At 50.5% G+C, this 17,393-nt stretch overlaps 1 protein-coding gene across 1 annotated transcript; it reads right to left on the bottom strand.

Moving 5' to 3' along the window:
- Positions 1-12,025: 12,025 nt before the first annotated feature.
- On the bottom strand, positions 12,026-16,274 carry SIGLECL1 (SIGLEC family like 1). The gene is made up of 5 exons (XM_087827456.1): positions 16,187-16,274; positions 14,795-15,076; positions 14,570-14,675; positions 13,325-13,464; positions 12,026-12,165 (listed from the first exon to the last, which is right to left on the bottom strand). Exons 1-5 carry the CDS (start codon positions 16,272-16,274, stop codon positions 12,026-12,028), a joined length of 756 nt encoding a protein of 251 aa, XP_087683582.1.
- Between the last annotated feature and the right edge of the window lie 1,119 nt (positions 16,275-17,393).

The following is a 17,393-nucleotide window of genomic DNA, read 5'->3' as shown; positions in this document are numbered from 1 at the left end:
TCTATTGCCTGGCAGCTGCAGGCCTGCCCAGTGGTCCCCTGCTTTGCCCAGCCTGGATCTCCCAGAGCTGTTTTAAAGTGTACCTAGGATTTTATTCATATTTGGCTATGATGGAGCCAATAGATCGGGGGCAACTGCCATTGAAAAGAGTTTGTTACTCAAAGTTCCCAGAGGAAGGGGCAGTTGTGCTACACGGGGACACATGGGAAAGCACCAGGGTCAGTCAGGAGGTGCAAGGAGTGAGGAGGAACTACAGGTAGGAGCTTTTCTTGTGGTTTCCAAGGGAACAGACAAGGCAAGGTAAGCAGGCTCATCAAAGTGCCTCGCCCACGTGGACATGGCCATTGGTCCAGGATGGCCCTGTGACTCAAGCAGGGAAACCAGAGTTACCTCTGGGATTGATACATCACCAAGACAAGGACAAGTTCTCCCTCAGCTGGTTGCTAAGACAGGAAGATGTGAGGTTGGGGCTGCTGTGGGCCATCTGGACCACTAGGTGGCGAGAGCCTCCAAAGATCAAGTCAATGCGGAGGCAGCAGAGTCAAGGGACAGACAGACTCGAGGATCTGCCGCCGGGATCCAGCCACGCTTAAAGCATAGATACTCCCTGTTGTGGGCTGAACTGTGTCCCTGCCCTCAAATCCATATGTGGAAGTTCCAACACCCAGTACCTCTGAATGTAACTATTTGGAAATAGCGCCTTTAAAGAGGTAATTAAGGTTAAATGAGGTCCTATGAATGGGCCCTACTCCATGTGACTGTACAGTTGACCTTTGAATGATGTGGGTTTGAACTGTGTGGGCCAATAGAGAATCTGCGTATAAGTGGACACACACAGTTCAACTCTGTGTTGTTCAAGGGCCAACTGTACTTGCAGCTAGGGCCTTTTAAGAGGTGATTAAGTTAAATGGAGGCTATTAACTGGGGCCCTAATCCAATGTGACTAGTGTCCTTGTAAGAAGAGGGAGCGGCAGCAGGGGCCTGTGTGCACAGAGGGGTAACCATGTGAAGAGGCAACCAGAGGGTGGCTATTTATAGGCCAAGGAGAGAGGCCTCAGGAGGAACCAATCCTGCTGACACTTAAATCTTGGACTTCCAGCCTCCAGAGCTGTGAGAAAATAAGTCTCTGTGGTTTAAGTCTTAGACTTAACATGTGGTCCATATGTTCCTGTGGTAGGTTAAAGATGGCCACAGACTTTTGGTGCTCCTCCCATGAAGACATGGGTCTGTTTCCTCTGCCCTTGAATCCGGGCTAGCCTACGACTTGCTCTGGCTGACAGAATATGGCAGGAACGATGCTCAGTCTACTCCAGGCCTCGCCTTAAAGATGACTGGGAACTCCTGCCTCGGAAGAGATGAGAGGCCCTGAGACTACATGGGAAGGGACAGGGGTTCAGCTGAGCCCAGCCTTCTGGACCCTCCAGCCCAGCTGCTAGCTGAATGCCATACCAAGTGACTTCAATGGATGCCATGGCACGGAGAAGAACCATCCAGCTGGACCCCACCCAAACTCCTGCCCCTGAAATTATGAGAAACACCAAAACGATCTTTGGTTGAAGTCACTAAATTTCAGGGGTAGTGACATAGCAACAGATAACCTGAACTGTTCTTTTTTTCCCTTGAACTTGCAGAGTTCTGCTCTTGCTGCTCACAATGGGAACTGTCCTGGCTGACGCAACTTGTCTCCCTCAACTGCCAAGGGCCCGTTGTCCCCCCCAAACACTTCCACCTCTGAAGTTTTCAACCCCAATATCTCATGATCTGCCTAGTTCCTCCGTTCTCTCCAGTTTTCTTGTGCTCTCCTTCCAGTCTGTGTTCCTGTCCTTTGATCTCACAGGTGGAAGCTTCAATCCCAAGACACCGCGTTCTCCAGCCTCTCTCTTGGTTTCTCTCCCTCTTCCCTACCATACTGGCTGAATGGCTACCCTCTTGAAGGGCTCTCTCCTTCCAGTCTCCCTGCCTCCCTCGCCGCCCACAGCATGAGCCTTTGATGGCACTCTGCCTACAAGGACCCAAACCTAGATCAATGCTACCATCTACTCTTTATCTCCCAGTAACCACGGCTGGGAGGAAACATCCCACACCGCTACTGGATTTTGAAAATAAGGTATCTGGTTGCTTTAGACAGTGTCACTTCGGTGGCATGGTCTGGGGAGCAGACTGCAGTGGGCTGAAGGGCGGAAGGGTGATGAGGGTCAGAAAGTGGGTGTGAGCTGTTCTCCCAAATGGCAACACTGGATGGCACACAGCGGGAGCCGGTGGGGCTCAAGTGGGAGAGGTTTGGGCATGATTATATCCTTCAGGGAAAGGGCCAGTAAAGAAAGAATGACTAAAAGTTTAGGAGAGAGAAGGGATGATGAATGGAGTGTGGGGAAGGTGGATTCCCACGCAAAGGAGGTGGGACTAACCTCGGACAGGAAGAGGAAGGCCTTGTCCCCCGAAAAAGGCAAGGAGTCACCAGCACCAGCGGTAATAACTCTGCAGGTGTTGGGAGTTGCTTTGCTCCCGTGAAATATGTAAACCTTTGTGCTGAGAGTGAGAGGGGCAGGAGATGAGAGGGCTGTGGAAAAAAGAAACACATTTATAGTACTGCTGAGCACTCTGCTGGAGAGGGCTGACTAGGGGCAAGGTGAAGCATTTCTGGGAAGTGCTGCGCTCCGCCCCCACACCGTGGAAGCGTGGAAGGGGCGCGGGGTTCCCCTAGTGACTTCCTTGTACAGACCTTTCACCTAGTACTTGTCTATAGCTCTGGAAAATACAAGACCACGGGATAAGATTAAAAAAATAAAATAAAGATTGAAAGAAAGTTTGACAAGTATCTTATGGGAACCCCATAGTGAAAGGGAAGGGCAGAGGCGATATGTGAAGAAACAAAGGTTGAGAATTTTCCAGAACAAAAACACACATTAAAGAGGCCAAAAAGATATAAATAACAGCAAACAAACAAAAGATATCTACACTTCGCCACATCAGTGTGAATACCCCAAAGCTCAATGGGCTACGGGAGCCCTCCAAAGGCACCGTGCCCAGTGCCAGGCAAGGCTTCCGGGGGCACCCGATGGAAGAGCTGTGAGCCCAGTGCTACATGCCGAGTAAATTGCGGCAAGAAAGAGGAGGGGACAGAAGTGGGAGAGTCAGTGCAGAGGGCTCACCAAGAGGGAGTTACAGCACAGCTTGAGAAGGTTTAAACAAGGTTGAACCTGATTTACAGTATACGTATGAAAACACTGAATTTGCCCTGGCTGGTTTGGTTCAGTGGTTAGAGCGTTGGCCCAGGACTGAAGGGCCCTAGGTTCAACTCCGGCCAATGGCGGCGCCTCGGTGACAGGCTCCACCCTGACCTGGTGGGGCCGTGCAGAGGCCACCAGCCCATGTGCTTCCCCCTCTCCCCTCGACTCTGAAAAGCAGCAGAAAAAATATCCTCAGTGAGGATGAAAAAAACACAAAACACAACCAAAAAGCAACCGCAGCACTGAATTCAACAAGTGCAGAATACACATTATTTTCAGGCACACATGGAATATTTATAAAAACTAAACAATAATTGTGCCACAAAGAAAACAAAAAACCAAAATCATGCGTTGTATGTATTCTCTGAACTTACTGGATTTAAGCTAGAAATAAATAAATAAGGGTAATCAGGAAATATTGATGTGTCTAAAAATATCCCTTGGGACAAAGAGCCACAATGGAAATTAAAATATTTTAACTAAGCGATAATGAAATATTTCACATTAAAATTTGTGGGATGCAGCTAAAGAGCTTTGCTCAGAGGGAAAATTATAGCCTTAAGTGCAAATATTGAAAAAGAAGACTGACTGCAGTGACACCAGCTGGCGCCAGGAGGGTGGCCACAGGGGTAAGCTGGGGAACTGGGGGCTCGGGGTACTCACACGCAGAGGACCAGGAGGAAGTAGAGGAGGGCCGGGATGATGACGCCGTACACCACGCCCTGCACCAGCCCTTTCATGAACATCTGGGGAACTGTGCTCTCATCTGCAATCAGAGGGAAGCGAGAGTCTCCTTCCTCCTAAGGCTGCGACATGAGGCACTACTCTTCCTTCTGTCCCTGTGCCCTTCCTCATCCCAGTCCCTAATGACGTCATTCTAGCCCAGTCACTAGACGCCTGTATACTTACCTGGTACCAGGAAGATTCTGGAAAATGTGACTCCAACTTTGTTCTCCCCCATACAGGTGAGGTCCATGAGTACTTCTGGCTTCCCCCTTAGGGTTATGGTGCTGTTGTTCCACCGGTTAGCCACGTTGTGAGTCACCTTGATGACATTACTTATGTTTGTCACCGGAACATCTTTTATAAACCACCCCACGGTGGGTGTGGGGAAACCAAAGACACAGCAGTTGCACTGCAGAATCTTCGTCCACGAACAGATGTAGTCCAGCACTTCGGGGTACGCTGTGGGGAGGGAGGACCGAGTCAGCAAGGCCTCCTGATCTCCTTTTTCCACTTCCTCCAGGACCCAGCCTTCTCCTCATTTATGATTCAAAAGGAGCTTCAATAAGACATTCTGGAAGCTCAGAGGGGCTGGAATTCAGAGCAGTTCTCCTTCATCCTTTCTCCTCTGTCTCAGACTTGGGCTCAGCTCTTACCTCTGAGCTTTCAGCCCCAGAAGCCAGGGGAAGATGTGACTGCTCCCCAGACTTCTTCCCTTCCCTCCCTACAAGGACTCTGGTATTTCTCTTGGGCTTATCATTTCTCTCAGACTCTGGATCTTCCCGTGCCCACCAACACTCACTGGTGAACCAGCCAGTGCTAATGGTCTTTCCAGATATGGCTAAGTTCAAATGGCATTGCAGGCTGGTGCCATGGTCCTTAGGTCTCGGGGTGGAGTGCAGCATCGAGGAAGAGATGGAGGTGCTTCTGGAGCCGTCCTTGTTGAAGGGCATGGTGGGTTTTCTCCTGGTTTGTATGCAGGAGCTTCTGATGGTGCAGGTCAAGATCACAGACTCCCCAGCCATAGGAATATCTGGAATGTAAAGCCCTGGTTTCTGAGTTGGGTCTGAAGGAGAGGGATGTATTGTATCCAGACCTTGGGGACAAGGGACCCCCATGGACACTTCGCAGGTGCATAGTGTTTTCAGGTTACACAGAGCTTTCCCACCCATTAGCTCATTTGGTACCCCTCCCCCAATCCTCCAACCTTATGGGACCTGGGATTATTATTTTGGGGTAGCTTTTCCTAAGTATATTTCCCTTCTCTGCATGGGAGGAGCATACCCCATTGTTGAGGTGAGCAAACTGGAGAGACTTGCTTAAGGTCTTGAGCCTGAACTTGAACCCGAACCCTGGACTTTCAAGGCTGAGGGTGAATGAATTTCCCAAGGGTCTAGATCGCCGATGATCCCTTGTCGGTCACCCAGCCTACACTTCCTAGGCCCAGCTTCTACTCTGCCCTCCTGCCTCCCAATGCAGTTCTCCCTGTAGGCTCTGCCCCTTCCCAGCAGATTGGTGATCCTTTACGCCTCCATCTCTCATTGACTGGCTGCTGCTGGGCAAGTCACTTCCTCGCCCTTTGCTGTTTCGATTCAGAAAAATAAAGTTATCAACTGTACCTGTCTCTCTGTATTATTGTTGTAAAAACGGAATCACTAGGTTTTTGTAAAGCCCAGTGCCGGTGAGCCCCTTCCCTCCAAACCACCCACTGCGTGAGGCTGAATGTCACCTGACAGGAAGAGTGTGATGTTCTCCCTCAGGAAAGCCCTCTTTTGTTGCTGTTCCTCTGCAGAGGGCATGTATCCCGTGCTCTTCCCTTTGAGTGCATCGTGGGTCAGCAGGGTACAGTCATGTTCTTCAAGATTCCAAAAAAAGTGCAATGTTTTGCTGTTGTTATCTATTATAACATTGGACTGATCTGTAGCTTTAGGGGAGCTGTTATTTGTATTGAGCCAGTAGCTCGTGACCATGGCATTTTTCCGGGGTTCTTCAGGAAATTCTAATCTGCAAGGGACTGTCATGCACAGGTCCTCTTCCTCTGGTATTTCCATCAGAGCATAAGAAAGTAACCCTGTGGGGAGAGATTCAAGTTGCAAAACAAACTCACCTACTGTCTCCCACTATCCCAACGGTGCATTAAAGGTGAATCGCCCTTACCCTAGAAAGGTTTGGCCATTGCCCAGATCCTGGGAGGTGACCTCTAAGCCCTCGGAATACCCTGCCCGATGAGTGCGTCTTGGTTTACCTGAAGCCTTGGGCCACAACCAGATAGTATATGGTAACAGTGTGATTAATGGTGGACACCTTGAGGCACAAAGTATCATCTTGACCTCTGGAGGGGCTGGAGGCTAAGGTCCACCATGGGGGTGGTTAGCTATGCTTATAGGACCAAGCCCCTCCCCCCAAAAAACAAAAACAAAAGATGCCTGGACACCAAGGCTCAGTGAGTTTCCCTGCTTGGCAATACCGTGTGTGGTGCCGCACATTGTTGCTGGGAGAAGCAAACACCGCCTGCACAATTCTACTGGAGAGACAACTGGAAGCTCGTGCCCGGTCTCTCCTAGACCCTGTCTTATGGGCCTCTTCCCTCTGTTGATTTTAAACTAGATTATTTTGCTATAGTAAACTATAACCATGAATATAACAGTTTTGCTGAGTTCTGTGGGTCCTTCTTGTAAATCACGGAACCTGAGGGTGGTCTTGGGGACTCCTGAATTGCACCAACATAATACAGTCTGCTGGGTGGTTTTTGTTGTTGTCTTGTTGTTGGTAGTAACTGCATCGTTTGACCTTGGCCATGTTGCATCATTTCTGAATCTCAGTTTCTCAATCAGAAAAATGGGTACAATAAAACCAATGCTGCAATGTTGTGAGAATTAAAGATATTGACTACAGAGGTGCATGGCACCCTGCAATAACAATTGCAGGTTATAACTTAGCTCTTGGTTCTTAGGGAACAGTTATTCCCCTTTCCTTCACCCTTTCCTAGGCAACAACTCTCTCATGTACAGAACAGGTGTACTCATAAAATTCATGGTTCCTGAGGCCACCCCTGGTAATGACATCCTAAAATGATAATACCGCCAGTAAATGTGTATAGATTTCCAAGTGCCTTCATAGAAGTCAGCTTAAGCCATTCTCATAATGGTGTTATTATTACTCCCTTAGACATATGGGGAAACTGAGATTCAAAGAGATTAAGGGCCCTGTCCCATGTTACGGAGAAAGGAGTAACAGCATCGGGCCTGGACCCCGGCTTTTCAAAGGTGAAGTCCAGTACTCTGAGACATCACATCCATGGATCTTGACACACTTGGTTCTGGGCCACATGCTGTGTCTCTTCGTGCTCAGATGGGACTTAATAATACCCACCACACAAAATGATGTTGAGAGAGATTTGGATACATTTATCACCTAGGTGCTGGAGTAGCAGGGGCATGGCATTAACATGGAACTAGGAGTCAGAAGAGTTGGGCTCCACTAGCAAAATTTTCTAGAGACTTTGGGCAAGTTGCTTAATCTCCCATAGCCAGTTTCCGCATCTGTCAGATGGGGACAGTAACTCCTCACGGGGTGGCTGGGTGGATGAAATGGCGCATGTGGTGGGTCACAAAGTCAATGGCAGAATGTGCACGTGGAATCCTTTAGTACTTAATTCTCTAGGGCGTCACCTCTGCACCTTCCCTCAGCCGAGCTCATCTTCCATTGCCCCCCCCCCCCCCCCAGCACACTCTTGGCTTCCTGAGACACCTCCCACCCTGCCTCTCATTCCACTTACCCAACCATAACAGTGGTAGTGCCATCAGCACCAGCAGGATCGCAGGGACAAGAGAGGACCAGGACCTATGCTGCCACTAACTCTGACCTCCGATCCACACGTCCTGGAGGAAAGGATTTGGAATGGATGAGGAGAGGTGCAGTCAGACCCATGAGGTGAGGGTAGAAACAGATCCACTGCTTACTAGGGGCTACTGTCTCTCCCATCACCCTTAAGGTCTGTTCATCTTGTGAACCGGGAGCTGCATTTAAGCAGCCGCTAGGAGCTTCAAGAACAGAGGAGAGGCCTGTGATTCTCTGCGGAGCCCCAACACATCTGCTTTCCTCTCTAACATCTTTACTCAGCTCCTTTCCCCTTTAAAGGGCCTCAGCGCCAGGCTGAGTGGCTTGGTCTCTCTCCCACGTCAATGGGGAAGTCATGGAAACCACAGAAAGGTTTTGGACTGTGGGGAGCAGGTTTGGGTGTTATAAAGGTTCCACTGGGAGGAAACAAGAGTTCAGGACAGATAACCTGGCCTCAGCTGGCACAGTGGCTATGGGGGATGGAGAAGATGGAGTATATTTAAGGTATTTGCACACAAAAAAGGCATTTGTATGGCTGACAGGATAAATTCCAAACTCCCCTTCCTTGCACCCGACGCTTTCTGTGGTTTCTCCCCACACTTGCCCTATCTCTACCACCCCCCCTTCCCTACACCTCTGCCGGCCTTTGCATGGGAAAGAGAAATAGTACCCTTTGCACACATACTCTGTACACTCCTACCTCTGTATGTTTATTTGGGTCACTCCCCTTTTCATGGCATCCTTCTGCAACTCTCTCTTCTGCCCACATTCAAATCCTACCACTCTATCCAAGTCCGTGTCAAATGTAACGTCCTCATGGTAGCTTCCAAGGATATCCACAACCAAAAAGCCGCCTTTCTCAGACTTTCTTCCCGTCCATCTCTTACATGGCAGTGTCTCAGGCCACCCCCAAGAGTTGCCTACATGATATCAACCCTCCTGTGTCTCATTATTTCAAGTTTGTTCAGGTGATCACATCCCCAGTTCTTAAAAAACAAACAAACACAAAAACCTCCACCTGTATTTCCCTGCCTTTTTTAATCTTTAGGGGTGGCTATGTGGACACTGAGTCAAGTGTAAGAAAAATGCTATCAAGTTATTATCAGCAAATAAAAGCCTATTTGGCCTTTACCCCATTTTTTTTTTTTTTCTTTTTTTGCCATCAAGATAGAGATCCAAAGATCTGTTTTACAATTTTCTTTGGTATATAATACTAGCTCATAAAACCCCAGAGCCTAGTTTAAAAAACAAGTTTTTATAATAAAGGAAACAACTCAGAAAGAAATGAGGATGTTCCCTTCCCCTGCAGCTCTAAGTCAAAACACACTGTTCTGTTTTTAAAAGGGTTCGGGGAATCTGACTTGATATTGTGCAAAACTGAGACTGTTTATAAGAATATAATTTACGTTCTCCTCTGCAATATGCCGTTCTTTAATGAATGTTCCTGACTGCGGCCGACGTGCTCCATTCTCTGCTAATACAAATCCTCCCTTGAAAGAACAATTTAAACAGTGGTCTCCAAAGATGTGACAATGACTCCACGTCTTACGAAAATGATATTCGAGTAAAATGGAACTGTGGCCAGTCGCCTGACCGGATCGTTTCTGGCTCCGGTAACAGAGCCCCACGCTCGACGGCGCCGTTTCCCCGGCCGCGCGCCCGCGCGTGGGCCGCGTCCCCTCCGCCCGTGTGCCCCGAGCCTCGGCCTGGGCGCGACGAGCTGTCCAGCGGCTGCGCGAGACTCGCCCGCACCGAGTCCCAGGCACAGGGGGCCACCTGGGGAGGCTGCGGGCCTCGGCTTTCCCGACGTCGGCACCCCCACTTCGCCCTCGGCAGTGTCGTCGTCCCCGGAACTGGGGTGCACGCTGCAGGCGGAGCGGCGTCCGGCAGCCGCGAGGAGCGCAGGCGCCCCGCCCCCCCTTCACGGGCCCCACGGAGGCTACGCCCAGGAGGGGGCGCTCTCCCCTCCTGCGCACCTCGCTCCCTTCCCGGCCTCGGCGGCCTCCTCCCTCCTTTCCAGTCTCCTTCCCCAGTTTACCTCCTCGCGCGGGCCGGCTTCCGGGAGCCCGGCCTGGGCCTCCCCCGCGCGTCTCCGCCCGGCTCCCTCCTCGAAGGCCGCCCGTCCTCCTGGATTTCTGCCGAGTGACAAGTGACCGGCCGGCTGACTCACCGGAGACCTTCCTTTCCGGAGGAGCGAACCGTTGGGCTGATTTACCGCCTCACCGCGAGCTCCATGCCCCGCTGACACGCGGCGCGACCGTGGGCAGGACGCTAGGTGACCGCCGGTGGGGCTGAGCGGGAGGAAGGCGGACCAGCTGCCTCAGCAGCAGCCCGTTAGCCGCCCGGAGCCCCCGCGCGTCGCGTCGCCAACGCCCGCCGGCGGAGCGCCGGAGGTCACGTGCCGACGGCTCCCGAGAGGCAGGCCGCGCACCCCTCCGCGCATGCGCGCGTCCCTCTGGAGCCTATCAGCGCCTGAGGATGCGCGCAGGCGCCGCTGGATGGGTCTCCAGTGCCTGAGCGGGTCTGGAACAGCGGCCGCTGCGGGAAACGCGGGGCACCCCCTCCCCAGCCCTCGGGAGAATCGTCTTTCTAGATTCCTCCCAGAGCTCAAGGCTCCAGGCCAATTAGTCGCTAGGGGACACTCTTCCTCAGCCCTGTACTTGTGGGGAAGCAGGTGGTGGGTGCACTGGACACCACTGCACAAGAAACGGAATGTCAAGTGCACGACCCTCAGGACCGACCAGAAGGCACCTTGGTAGCCCCTTGTTTCCTGTGCTGCAACCAAGACCCCTGTCCCGAAGAGAACAAGACACCTAAGGAAGACCCAGCTCTCCGTTTTCATGACAACCGAGACCTGACCTATTCCCAACCCAGTTCCCACCCTTTTTCTCACCACCCCTTCCTCAAACCTACGACCCCTCCTCTCCCCATCCCTTTCCACTTCTCCCTGATAATTTTTGATAGATGCAAACACCAGACCTGTTAGAAAGGATCCCACCTTCAACTTTAAACCTGTTACACAATATTCTCACAAAGTCCTCATGAATAGGAGCCTGCTGTCCAGGAAAGAAGCCTCCAGGAGTGAGGTTAAAACTTCAACTTCTCACCTCCAGGCCCGGAAAGATTGTCTCCTTGGCAACTCAACCTTCAGTCTGAGCTCCAGTGGCATAGAACCCACACCCCGAGGTTCTTGAACCCATCAAACCTCTCCCGGCTCAGAGCCTAGAATTTGTTCCCTCTACTAGCTCCTAATAGTTCTTTGTCTCAGCAGAAATGTCACTTCCTGACTTTCTAATCCAAACTAGGTTCCTCCTCTGGTCCCTCGCAGGTGCTTCTAGTATTCTGTCGTCCTCCTTGGCACTTGTTTTTCTTTCATTGTCTGTGTATCTGTGTAGACTATGAGCTCCACGGAGGCAATGCCAGTGTCTGACTTGTTTGCTTCATCTGTGGAGGAATGTATGAACTGCATGGGACAGAGGTGCCCATACAGGTGGGGGCTTAAATATCCACCTTGAGTACAAGATTACCATCTCACTGGTGCTACCCCAGGGAAGACATGACCCTTTTTCCAACAGCTGAAAATTACCGGCCTCAGGCGTGAGAAGAAAGGTTGCCATCCATTCTGAAGGGAACAATACACAACTGTGGCCCATTCTGATGCCAGAATCTCCTGCTCATCTCTTGCATACCTACCTTTCAGCCTGGCCAAGAAATATTGCAATAACCTCCTAACCAGGTTCTTTGCCTCCAGCCTTATCTGGTAACCCCGCTTCTTTGCTTCAGACCTCCCAGCAGCTTGCAATTCACTCATTCATTCACTCAATTATTTGACAAACTATTTTGAGTTTATTGTATTTTAAACTGTTCTAGGTGCTGGTGATACAGGTAGGAAAAAAGACAAGATCCCTGTTCTCATGGAACTTACATTCTAAGGGAGTCAGAATAAGGCCCTACCAGATAAACCTCCAGTGCCTTAGCTTGCACTCAGGCCCATCTTTGTGTCTTTGCTCCACCTGTGTCTCTGGACACCACTGTTCACTCACTCTCCATCCAGGTACACTTCAGGTGAGGATACTGAAGTTCAAAGTTTAAAGTTCAAGGGTAGGAGCAAATGGTCTTATCTGAGACATATAACCACTAAGCTTTGAAGTTGGGATTCAACCCATATACGATGGTTCCAAAGTCCAGAGCTCTGGTATGTATATTCCAGCTCCTGGGCACATGGTAGGGGCTCAAAAGCTATTTCTTGGTGGACCTATTTCAGTCTCACGTTTATTTTTCTGTCCTTCGACGCCATTCCAGGACAGAGCGTACCCAAACAACAGTTCATAGTTTGCTTTCAAAGGTTCTACAATCAGGTCAAAGAGCAACCCTATTCAAAGAAGAAACAATGTGAAGGGTGGGGGTGGGGGGCCTTGAGAGACCTTTGTGAGCTGAGGAAACTCAGGGGCTCCAGGTTTGTTATAGGCTCTTGGGTTTCCCCGGCCTTAACAATTCTGTGGGATAATGGGCATTCTAGGTATGACTGTAGTTTTCCCAGGGTTTGTCAGCTCCAACTTATTTTGCCTTTTCCTGGAAGTTTAAGGTAGTGGATCCTGAAGAGCAAAGAAAGAAGGATGTTGGAACAGGTTCAGAGGTGAGGTATCCAAATTTTAAATGGCCGAATTCTGTCCCTCCCTTTGGGCACCAGGGGCAATAAGAAGCAGGCATTGACTTCACCTTTTCTTGCAATCCCCTGGTTGGAGCCTGCAGCCATGTCTTCTCCTGCTGGTCCTCCTTGTGCATTCCCAGCACCAGAAGCCACCCAACTGTTCCCCAGACTCCCTTGGGAAGTTTTCTCTCTTTCCTCTGGGCAACCAGAACCCCAGCTCAGCCCTGTTACTGTGAGCGTGCCTTTCTCACCAGCCTGGTTGCTCTCTGAGGGAAGGCCTGGGTATGACCCATTTGGAATGTAACAGATGCATGGTTTATCCAAAAAGGGACACCAGCTCCCAGTGCAGGGTACAAGGAACGCAGCAGGGCACTTCTGGTCCTAGATAATCATCAATGGTAAATAACAGTGAGGCTTAAACACTGTTCCCTCTAAACCTCACTGAAGACATGGGGCACAGGGTAAATGAAGTAACCCAGGCTCAGCCTGGTCCTCTGGCACTTGGGCTGAGTTAGGCCTGTGGCATCTACAGGCTGTGCTGATGCAGACTGCCACACTCAGAGACCTAACCTTTTGATCCCCACTCCAGTGCTACAACTGCTCTTAGAGGTTCTCCCAACCCTCATCAATGGGGACTCAGAGAGTGTGTGCGTGTGTGTGTACATTGCTGATTCCTATTCCCCTGCATGCTGTTTCTCTTCATTTCACCCTCCTTTCCCTCCCTGAGCCTAGGCTCATTGTCCATAAGGTGATGTTCCTGCACGTCTGGGCATTCTATAGGACCAAGGATAATCCCTTTAAACACGCACGTGCCTCTCCTCATGGGTCTTTTGTTACCACTGTTATGACAAACTAGATTCTAGACACATTGGGTACCCACCACACTGGATCTCAGGAGATGGTGTGATTATGGATTTTCCTGATTCCTCCATCTTCAGAGCCATGCTGGGTTGTGAAGGGTTCATTTCTGCCTTGTTCACTGCAATTTTCTTTGACAGCTTCTTTCTGATATAATTCACTCTAAGGAAATGACCCTCGGATCAGTTCTGGCTCTCTACCCCACCCCTCTGCTGGGTACCCCCAGGTGGACTGTGGTCTCAGTCAGAAGTGCCAGTTTAGAGCCTCAGTGACACTACCATCTTGTTTGTTATCTAGGGCGAGCCACTACATTCTCTGGGAATTGGTTTCATATTCTATACACTGGGGACACCTTGCCTATCAGGCCGTGGGGCTCAGATGAGGTCAGCTATGAAAGGGCTTTGCAAACTGTAAAGGACCTTTGTTGCTCTTTAAGTCCAGCTGACTATACTTTAAAAATGGCTCTCCAGTTGTCCCTGCCACGGTTCCTCTTCTTTCTTACCAGTTACTCCCAAGTCCCATGTCTCTCTAACTATCCCTCATCATTTGCCCCGGCTCAGCCTGGCTTATGCTCCAGGCCTCCTGGCTCTCCCTCTCTGCTCTGTGCTCTACCCCAAGCTTATGCTTTCCTTCCCAGTTTACCATGCTTCCATGGCTCCCAATTTAGGATTAAGCCCAGGACATCAAACGCCCCCCCTCCCCCACTGAACGCCTGCCTGACCTCTGGTAACTCCACCCTTCTTGCTCTAGGCTTCTAGCAGATAGGCTTAGCCAAGTTTCGAGAGTCTTTCTGAACCAACACAGAGGGCTTTTTTCATTTTCACTTTTGGCCATTATCTGTTACTCTCAATGCAACTGACACTGCATGATGACACTGCAAATTCTTCAGGCATATCCCTGGGGTTTGCATAGACTACTTCCCAGCAAAAAAAATAAGTGCTTGCCACCCCTCCCCTGCCAGGTCCACTACAGACAGAACTCTGGGGACTCTGCTGTTTTCCCAGGGCTGCTGCTCCTTCCTCTGCCTTCTCCTCTAGGAAATATGCTGAAAGCCTCTGTCCCTTGGGCCTGTTCATGGCACAGAATATTCCTGGTGGCCCTGGACTGTGGTGACCATGTTTGGTGCCTCTTTCCCTTGCCAGGCCCTGAGCTCTTTGAGGGCAGGAGGCCTGTCTTTTTGCCCGCTCTGTGCCAGCACCGCAGCCAGGCCTGTTGAGCATCAGGCTCTGAGAGGGGCTGACAAGTGGATTTTAACTCCAGTACTCACATGAATGGGAAGAGGCAGAGGAAGAGCAGTGTAGTTGCAATGGCTCCATAGACAAAGCCCTGGAAGAGTGCACTGACGAAACTCTGGGTGACCAAAGGACTCTTTACTGGAAGCAGAGAACATATGAGAAAGGCTTCTCTCCCGCGAACTTGACATTGAAGCCCAAGCTCTGCTTCCTCCCCTGGCCCCAGTGCCCATCCCCATCCCACTCTTCCTCATCCTCACTTGACATCAATGTGATGCTCATAGAAGGTTTTCCCTCGCCGTTCCGTGCCTCACAGTGAACAGTTGAGTGCATTGGTGGCATCTTTGGCACGCTGATGGTGGTGTTGGCCCAGGGGGCAAGGATGGTGGAATTAATCTTGGGGTCGTCATCGGTGCCAGACTCCTTCACCGCATTATTTCCTATCCACCAGCTCACCTTGGGTGTGGGAACCCCATGGAAGGAGCAGGAGCACTGAAGGATTTTCTTCAAAGAGCAGGAGGAAGAGACCAGCCTGGCAGGTTCTGTGGAAAGGGAGGGTTCCAAAGAATCCTGACTTCCCTTCTCCACTTTCTCCAGGACCCAGCCTTCTCCTTGTTCGTGATTCACCAGCTTTGGAAGGACTTTCTGGAAGCCCAGAGGAGTTGAGCCTCACAGACCTCTCCTCTCTCTGTTCATCTGGCCTGAACCTGAATGTTTCACCTTCTAGACTGGAATTTTCTGGGGATCTACATTGCATATAATCCCTTATCTACCAGCCCAGGCTAGACTTCCCAGTCTCAGCTTCTGCTTCCCCTCTTCATCCCATCTCCACTCTCCCCTTGGGCTCTGCCCCCTCCCAGCTCCAACTGAGATTAATTTCTCCCTTCATCACTTATTGTCTGGACACTGTACGGCAAATCACTTCCCCTCTCTTTGCTCTTTCCTACTCTGGAAAATAGGGATGTTCACTGAACCTGCATCATACTATCATTGCCGTAGGGACGAATGCCCTAAGGTTTACAGAGTTCCTAGCTCAGTGTGTGGTCAAGCATTACGGATCCAATAAACAGAACACCTTTCTCTAGTTTCTTCCCAATCCCGAGTGGCCATTGCTTGAGCATTTGCCTGAAGCAGGCTGCTATGACATTTTCTGGGTAACAAGATCTGAAGCCGCCTCACTCTACACAGAATAGGTAGGACATATCGTCCATCTGGTGAACACCACGGGTTAGTGAGGAGTCGGTGCTTAGTGTTTTTGTGTTTTTATTGGAGTCAGTTGGGATTACCAGAGGAAAGGCATCATTTCCCCCTAAATAGTAACCCTGGATCTTGATCTTTTCACCTGGGCCATTTGAGCTGATGAGGAATCTGCAGGGGGTGGTGACAGGTGATACAGAGCCTGTCCTCCACTGCTGTTCTCAAGATTGTTTAATCCTTCTGGGAAAGTGTGCTCGTGGAGTGCCACCAACAAGATGCTGAAACACTGACTACCCGTGGAGCTCCCAGTGAAACATCTCCTTGTGCTCTCGTATCTGCAGACCACCTTTACCTCCCACTCCACTCCCTGTCCCAATCAGCTATTTGCCCTGGACACCCCCAGCCTGGCCAGAACCTGGCCCACAGATGTCTGATCTGGATTGGTTATTTGGTACCCTGCACCCTTATGTTCTCTTTCTTCATGCCCCCGGTGCCCTTGGCTTCCTCAGACACCCAGGCGTTGCTTCTCCACCACTCACTCATTTTCAGTGGTGACAGCAGCAGCAGCAGCAGTGGCTCTCAGGGACAGAAGTGGCCTGGGGCCTTTACTGCAGCCGTGTGGTCCAGCAGTGATGAGAGGATGAGTAACTGAAAGAAGATGTGGGGGTAAGGGGAGCAGAAAGTACTCTAGCAAGCCAGGGGCTTCTGTCTCTTTGGTCATCCTGAAGGCCGGTCCACCCTGAAAGCAGGAATTATGTGGGATGGGATTAAGGGTGTCTAGGGGCAGCACAGCACCCACTGATCCCGTGAAACCCCAATCCAGGTCTTCTTTCTTCGCTCTCCCAATCCCAGCCCCTTTGGAGGGACTCTAGTACCAAGTCCTTTGGGTTCTCTCTCAAAGCTAATGGGGATCCATGGGAGGGTTGTGTACCACGGAGGGACAGGATCAGGTTTGCGTGTTCCGAATATTCCACTGGGACCCATGTGAGAGGAGACCTGTAGGGAAGCAATTGCAGACCAGGTGGCCAGAGAAGAGACTAGTGTGGTGGTCTGGAATGAATGACAGGACACTCTTGAGATGGTGCATGGGCTGTGAGGGACGGAGAGGCAGGGCCAGACCATTATGACCTTCAAGTCTCAACTATATGACATAGCTGACTCTGATCCTCACTTTGCAGCAACTAGTCCAACAAGCCAAACCAGAGAGCAATTGGCCCAGAAGAGCCACAGGTTGGTCAATGAGTACCAGGTTCCCTAATTTTTACCCATTTCCAGCTCAGAATCAACCAAAGTCAAATATGCTCCCCCATCCAATCACATAAGGTGCCCCCACTTGTAATTAGCTAATCTCCAGCTTCCCCATGATCACAATCTCCAGTCAGACACTATCTGAAACTCCTCTCTCTCTCTTTTCACTGTAAGGATTCCCCACTGCCCTGCCTGCCTTTGAGTCTTTGCCCAATGCAAGTGATTGGGGCTGACCCTCTTGCAACAGCAAGCTCTAAATGAATAGCCTGTTTGTTCTCATTGGGGAGGTCTTTGTCTGTTTCCTCAAACCCTGTAGAATTGTCTTATAATTTCCTTTTTATAGAGGAGGAAGCTGAAGCTCAGAGAAATAAATGATTTTCCCAGAGTCACTGAGCAAGTATAGGTGGAGATGGA

This window comes from Miniopterus natalensis, chromosome 18 (assembly GCF_054644295.1).
Source record: "Miniopterus natalensis isolate mMinNat1 chromosome 18, mMinNat1.hap1, whole genome shotgun sequence".
NCBI classification, from domain to species: domain Eukaryota; kingdom Metazoa; phylum Chordata; class Mammalia; order Chiroptera; family Miniopteridae; genus Miniopterus; species Miniopterus natalensis.
This window is presented reverse-complemented; position numbering and strand designations above follow the sequence as displayed.

What these genes read in the sequence shown, in the direction of transcription:
- SIGLECL1 (XM_087827456.1), bottom strand. Translation starts at nt 16,274, where the DNA reads ATGAGTGAGTGGTGGAGAAGCAACGCCTGGGTGTCTGAGGAAGCCAAG. An exon ending in AGAGAACATAAGGGTGCAGG is followed by an intron (nt 15,077 to 16,186) that starts GTACCAAATAAC and finishes CCCTTTCCACAG; the next exon opens with AACCTGCCAGGCTGGTCTCT. An exon ending in CTCTGCCTCTTCCCATTCAT is followed by an intron (nt 13,465 to 14,569) that starts GTGAGTACTGGA and finishes TCATTTCCTTAG; the next exon opens with AGTGAATTATATCAGAAAGA.